The sequence below is a fragment of the Crocuta crocuta genome, unplaced genomic scaffold, assembly GCF_008692635.1.
Source record: "Crocuta crocuta isolate KB4526 unplaced genomic scaffold, BGI_CrCroc_1.0 scaffold170, whole genome shotgun sequence".
Lineage (NCBI taxonomy): Eukaryota > Metazoa > Chordata > Mammalia > Carnivora > Hyaenidae > Crocuta > Crocuta crocuta.
Window position 1 is genome coordinate 552,680 of NW_027527853.1, and position 6,776 is coordinate 559,455.

A 6,776-nucleotide genomic window follows, 5' to 3' on the forward strand; every position below is an offset into this window, starting at 1 on the left:
TAATGATCAGTTTGGTTCTGTCCAAAGGGAGTCTTCACAGAGAACATCTAATTTGACCCAGAATTTCAAAATCTGCACCAGCCAGGGCTCTGTTTACCCAGGGAAGGGAGATTTAAAAAAAAAAAAAAAACACGTCACAAATGTTCTCAGTGGTACAGGTAGAAAGTCCTATTGGGGTTACTGCTGTTTACTAGCAGCATGACCTAGAGAAGAGTGGTTCAATGTCTCTCAGCCTCAGTTTCTCCTTGTGTAAACAAAGAATACCTAACTGAGGATTAGAAAGTCTCTCTCTCTCTCTCCCTCACACACACACACACACACACACACGCAGAATGACACTTACTAAGCAGTTTCTCCACTGAGTCCTCAGGATTCACTTTGCTGCTCAGCAAACCAGTGAGGTAGCACACTCAAAGATTGTTAATGCCACTTTATACAAGGCAGAGCCAAGTTACAAACTAAAACTGAGCCAGCACAAAACCTGGCTTCTCTGCCATGGCTGCAGCCTGCCAGGCAATCTCATCATCTCCTCTGGTAGGATATTCCAATAAGTAACAGCAAAGGAAGAGGGGCACTGATTTTAAGAAGGCATAATGTAACAAAGGGCTATGAGAAATGGATCACCCCCAAATACATGGCCCCTTCACGATGCCCTACTAACCCTGGTCCAGTTTCCAGGAGAGAAGGTTGATTGGGTGGGAGGTCTGAAGGCAAGGGTAAGGTGGTATAAAGGGTAAACTTAAGACCCTTATAACAACTCTCAGTCCCGCAAGAACCTCTCCAATCTTCATCACCATCCTTACTATGGGTAAGCGGCAATTTTCATAATCTTACTTAAAAGTAAACAAAAGCCTCCTTTTAGCTACATGCTCAGCACAATGGATAAAATGAAAATATTAAGAATTGAGGAGCATGTGGTGCTACTTCTGCCGGGAGAGAAAATAGATGCTGCCAACCTTAGAAAACTGCTTAGTCCAATCTGAAAGCTGGTATTCTTTCTCTATGACATAAAGATTGCACTCCTAGGTATACACTGAATAGAAATATTTACCACAGTCATCAAAAAACATACCAGTATCACGCTGTCCAATACACATGGCTCTTTATATTTAAATTAATTACAATTTAAGAACATTAAAAACCTAGTTCCTCAGCCAACCACATTTCAAGGGCTCAAGAGCCAAATGTGACTTGTGGCTATCTTACCCGACAGCACAGTTTGAGAATATTCCCATGTTCAGAAAGTTCTACTGGATGCTGTTCAAGAATGTCTGCGCAGAAAGTTCTGCAGAAAGTCCTACTGGATCTTGTTCGAGAATGTCTGCGGCAGCGCTATTCACCACAAACACCAGAAACCACCCAAAGACTTCTCAGCAGCAGAAAGTATAAATTATTTGCGGTATATTCATACAATGGGATACTCTTAAGATCTACGAGTAAATTCAGCAAGATAGATACATCTCACGAACGAAAGAACCCAGGCGCGTAAGAATAGCTACTACAAGATTTCGTTTATATGATGTTCCAAACCGGGCACAACTAATCTATACTCTTAGAAGCCACAGCAGTGGTTGCCCTTGGCGGTGGGGGTAGTATCGAGAAGGGAGCCTGTGGGACCTGAGCGGAAGGGGGAACCGGTCATGCTCTGTTTCTCCATCCCGGGAGTTGGCCTCCTGGGGAATGTTCGCCTTGTGAAGAGTCGGGGAGCGGTAACACTCATGTCTTTTCTGAATGTGTTTCATACTTCCATACATTTTTAAAGCCCTGTCCAAAAACTTTGCTGTTATTAATGTTACCGACAGTCTGGGTTTAAAAAACAAACAAACAAACAAAAAACAAAAACCGCGTCCTGTCCGCAAAGCAAATGCGGCTTTGGGCTCGGTGCACAGGCCTCCCCGGACTCCCTCCCGAGGCCTTCGGGATCCACCGCACCCTCCCCGGGGCGTCGTACCTGGGCGCCCAGGGCGCGTAGTCGCGNGAATTCCCCAGACCCAACCAAGGTCCAAGCCTCTGCGAAGCTCCCCGAGTCCTGCAGGCCCCGCCAGGCTCCTCCTGCCGCCGCCTGTCCGTGGTGACGCGCGCCCGCGGTATTGGGGTGGCGAGTCCTCCGGCTTGCCGCGCTCCGCCTGCGGACCTGCGAGTGCGGCAAAGGCAGAGCAGAGTTCTCGGCTTCTCACATGCACAGCGGCTCCGCCGGCCTGGCCTACACCGTTGATGCAGTATCTGATGCATACCAGACACTGTGCTATATTGCTTTTACAGGATCACCTCATTTAATTTTCAAAGCCAAGGTGATTGGCACATAAGTGTTTGCATATATAAACATTCATTTAATTGCACACTTACTTGTGTGTTGTGCTTAGGTAAAAGAAAAACCTAGGAGAGAAATGTTATAAATATACCCATTTTATAGAGGGGGAATCTGAGGTTCAGAGTGCTCCTAACTTACTTCAAGTCTCTAGGCTGGTTGTGGTGGCGCTGAGATTNCCTTAACCTATTCCACCTCTCTCACCAGTAGTACCTACCCACTTCTTGAGTCCAGTGTGGCACCAGTCATGGGTAGGGAGGGATTATCCACTCACTCAGGGAAGTAAGGATAGTTTAAGCCAGAAGTGACTTCTGAAATCATATGATCTATCCTTCTCTGCCTTAGAGCTCAGAAACCAGAACCCCAAGGGATGACTCACTTCACCTGCTCAAAATCTTATGGATCATTAGAAGGACTTTTACTCTTCTTCCTAACACACAGAACAATTGAGAGAAGCAGCAATTTGGGGGGGTGGTTATGTCCTTTCCCCTGCAGAGGGAGAGGGAGCTCAAAGAGAGGTACTGTGTTGGTCAAGTGTTTTTACCCTTTGATGGCCAGGGTCCTGGAACCCCAGCAACTAGCAGTAAGGAAATCCTTCAGCGAAGAGATGGGAGCTATTTATACCCCATCTCCAGGCTCTGGAAAAGAGTAGGGAGCAGGGAGGGAGGTGGTTCAGTCTGGCTTTAAGTATCTCAAGACACGCAAACTTTGTGGAAGCCAATCCATAGAACCAGCTCTGTTTCCTCTACCACAGTCACACACCTCTTTTCCAAACAGGGAGGATGCAGAGTGGAGGAAGATTAACTCGGGCCAGGAGGAAACCGGGCAGGGAAGGTGGGGATCTGGCGCTGGGAGCATCCAGAGGCCATGGCCTGCAGGATACAGACTAGGTTGGAGAAAAAGGAGCTGCTTACTTAGCAAACCCCAGTGGGGAGTGAGGGCAACTGCTCCTGGAGCCTTGGGTTCCTAGAGCACAGGCGATGAGATCCAGCGTTGGAAATGAGCACTCCTGGAGAGCAGGGCAGCATCTTGATCACTGACCATACCCTTCACCTAGTGAATGCTGGAGAAGTGGACTGGGTCCCAGATGTAGGTCCCAGATTTGTCATACACATCTTAGTTTTCCACCCCTGCCCACCTAAGTCCTCGCTCTCTTCCCTATTTCTGCATCCCTTCAATGCTCTAAACTCTGTGCCCTGGTGTCAGGTCATCACCAAGTTCTCAGCCTCCTTTCCTACGTTTTGAACTGTAGGGTGAGGGTAACAATCTCTTGCAGGAATCTGGGTCCCAAGGCAGCATTGCAGGGCACAAAGGCAGGACATTTCTCTGAGATCTGCATGGGTTGTGTGTCTTCTGCAGGCAATTTCAGGTGTCTTGGCCCAGCCCAGGTGAGCCAAGAGTCCAGCTCAGCATCTCCCTTGCAGCCAGCACTCAAGGCCGCAGCTCCATGTCACTGGGGTCACTGCACGTGCTGGGAAAGGTTGTGCTTAAGGACCCGGCCCCATGATCTCCTACTTACTGTGTTATCTGTCCCAGAGGAAAAAGATGTCAACCTGGTCCCCATGTCCCATGACCTCACTAGGACCTCATGAGGAGGGAGAGAAACAAATAACTCTTTGCACGACACTATGTTGTGATATTGGAAAGTACCTAAGACTCTGGTGGCATATAAGAGGGAGTGATTACCCCCACTTGGGTGGTTCAGGAAAGAAGCCTGGCCTTGAAGGAGGAGCAAGAGTTCACCCGAAAGACAGGGTGGAAGGCCATTCCATCCCTTACCGCCAGGAGGGTAAGTGTAGAGAAGTGGAGGTTACAACAGCAAAGTGCTATTAAGACTGGCTTCCCTTTTGTCATTCAGGTATTAACTCAAATGTAATCTCCTCAATTTGGCTTGCTCTGATCATCTACTCAAAAAAAAAAAAAAAAAAAGAAAGCCCTCCCTTCAGCTCTCGGCTTTATTTCCTTTTTAGAATTTAGCTACTATTTTTCCATTTACTTGTTTGTTGTCTAACTCCCTCCTCCCATGCACACTCTTTAAAATAAACTCCAGAAATAAAATAAAATAAACCCCACGGGTCTACAGACATTGGTTTTTTTTCACCGTCCTCAGCATTCAAACAGTGCAAGTGAACGTATATTAGCAGGTGCTCAGTAAATACTGTTGGATGGATGGATGGATGGATGGATGGATGGATGGATAGATGGATGAGTGGTTCGAGGCTGCAGGCATCGAGAAACGTATTAGGAAGCGAGAATTCCCTCCCCATCCTTTACCCTAAGCAACTCATGGGAATATAATAGCTTCAGAAGAGAGAGCTCGCTAGGAAGGGGGCTTGGGGCATCGCGGCGGCGATAGGGGTGGTGGGAGGAGATGTCCTAGCTCCAGGAAGGCGTAGGAGAGGAGGGGACCGGCTGCAAGGAGGTGAGGGACCGGCAGTCTGATGCACTATAACTCACGCTCAACTCCAGAGTTTTTCTGCCTCTGAAGAGCCGAAGGGTCTTCGCCCCTAGGGGCCGCCTCTCCAGCCCCCCGCTAGGCCTTTTTGGACTTGTCCAAGCCTCATCCTGGGCGGTCAGCGGGTTTTGGAGGATTCCCTTGCCTGCCTCCCTCCTTCCCTCCCCTCCTTTTTCTTCCTCCACCAGGTCTCTGCAGATTCCCCAGCCTGGCGGCCCCGCAGCAACCAAGCAGCCCCCGCCCCCTCCTGTAAGGGCGAAATTGCTAAACTTGTAGCAATAATGACCCTGCATTCAGGCCGCCGACTCCCGCTGAACGTCTCCGCGCCGCGGCCGGCCGGCCTAATCAGCGCGCCCCTCCCTGCTGCCCGCCCAGCCCCCGTCCCCCCCTGCCGCTCCCTCCCCCAACGCACAAAAAGTGGGGAACAAAACCCCCGCGCATTTCTCCGTCCCTCTGTTGAGCAGACTGCTACACAAAGCCCCCGCTCTGAGAAGCAATGGGGAGCTCGGGGGGGACGTCAATCCCGACGCGCTGGGGTTTTTGTTCGCGCAGGGGACTTCGCCTTCCTACCACACCTTTTGTTCGGGACTCCAATAAAAAGCCATTCTTTCCGCACCTTCCCGGCCCGGAGCCGTCTTTCAGCGAGGCCCGGCCCCACAATGGCGCGGCGCTCTGAGGCCTCCCCATTCACCCGCCTTGGCACGCTCACAATCGGCCGTGTGGCAGCACAGACCTCGCACAGGCATTCTCCGCAAGTGACAAGGAGCCGCATAAAGCCGCGGCCGCCGGGGGAGAAGGGAGGGCGGCCGGGNGCCGCCTTCCCGCCGCCTGCAGCTGGGCCCGGGGGCGAGGTTTCCTTTTCCCCGGCGACCTTCGAGGTGGCGCAGAGTCCAAGTCTTGGTCTAACGCAGGCCCAAACACTAGCCCAAGCATCTGGGTAAAACTTGTGGGGATTACAAAGCCGGGGACCTCAAACAGCCCTGAATCTCCGACCTGTCCTCCCACAAGAGAAAAGAGAAAATAATGAACAAAACCAAGAGGACACAGACTTGCAGCCCGGGGGCTGGCCCAGGAGAGGCCAGGCCTGCCCTCGNTCCATTTTTGGGAGGGAAACAAAATCTGCAGTCAACGGTTTGGAAATATTGCACCTTGTTTATTGACTCCTGTAGTGTATGGCAGCGGGTGTGTACACGGCGTGTGGATATAGTCATAGATATATTAAATGTGCTGAATACAGAATATGAAACAGAAAGGAAACCTGGTAACACCTCCGGTGGGCCACCAGCTCCCGGATTTTTTCAGCCCCCCTAATGTTTGATCTTGCCTCGCTGGTTTCTCTCGCAGAGTTCCACCTCCTGACAGTCCGGAGACCCAGGCCGAGGTATCTGCTGCGGAGGGCAGGCGGTTGGGAAAAGGGAAATTGACTGTGGTGTGGTGCTCCAGGCCGCAAAAGGGGCAGAGGGGTGGGTAGGGCTTGGGATTTCTCAAGCCACGACACCGATTTTTCTCTCCTTCATGCTTTTTTTTTTCCCCCTTTTTGTCCTTGGGTTTTCTGCCATTTCGCGGAAGCCGCGGGAAAGCCAAGAGGAAAGAAGGCCTTCTTGCTTCGGGAGAACCAAGCGGCAGCCAGAGTCCCAGCCTCTCGCACTCACTTCGGGGCCAGAGTCGGGGCCATTGTCCTCCCCGGCACCCGGCCGGAGCTTCTGCCTCAGAGACAACCTCCGCGATCGGTCTCGGGCGTACTCCTCGCCCCTCACCCCCTTCCCCAGGCTGCGCGCGAGCTGTGCTCCAGGGCCCTGGGGATCGAGACGTGTTTTTTGTGGGTTTTTTTTTTTTTGTGGGTTTCTTTCTTTCTTTCTTTCTTTTTTCTTTTAACGAGGGGACCTGGCCCTTAGATCCAGTCTTTCTCGCCCTTCNCCGGATGCCCTGCAAGGTGCCCTGCGCGCACGCCGCTCCGGCCGCCGAACCCTGGTGCAAAGGCTGCGCGCCGCCACCGCCGCCAGAGCCGCCCAG

At 51.4% G+C, this 6,776-nt stretch overlaps 1 protein-coding gene across 1 annotated transcript in view; it reads right to left on the reverse strand.

Moving 5' to 3' along the window:
* Window positions 1-5,468: 5,468 nt before the first annotated feature.
* Window positions 5,469-6,776, reverse strand: part of NKX2-3 (NK2 homeobox 3) — a 3,580-nt gene continuing 2,272 nt past the window's right edge. The window contains exons 3-4 of the mRNA XM_077780234.1: window positions 6,416-6,559; window positions 5,469-5,756 (exon numbers count right to left, since the gene is read on the reverse strand). Of these exons, the coding sequence (XP_077636360.1) occupies window positions 5,469-5,756; window positions 6,416-6,559 (432 nt within the window). The remainder of the gene's footprint in view (window positions 5,757-6,415; window positions 6,560-6,776) is intronic.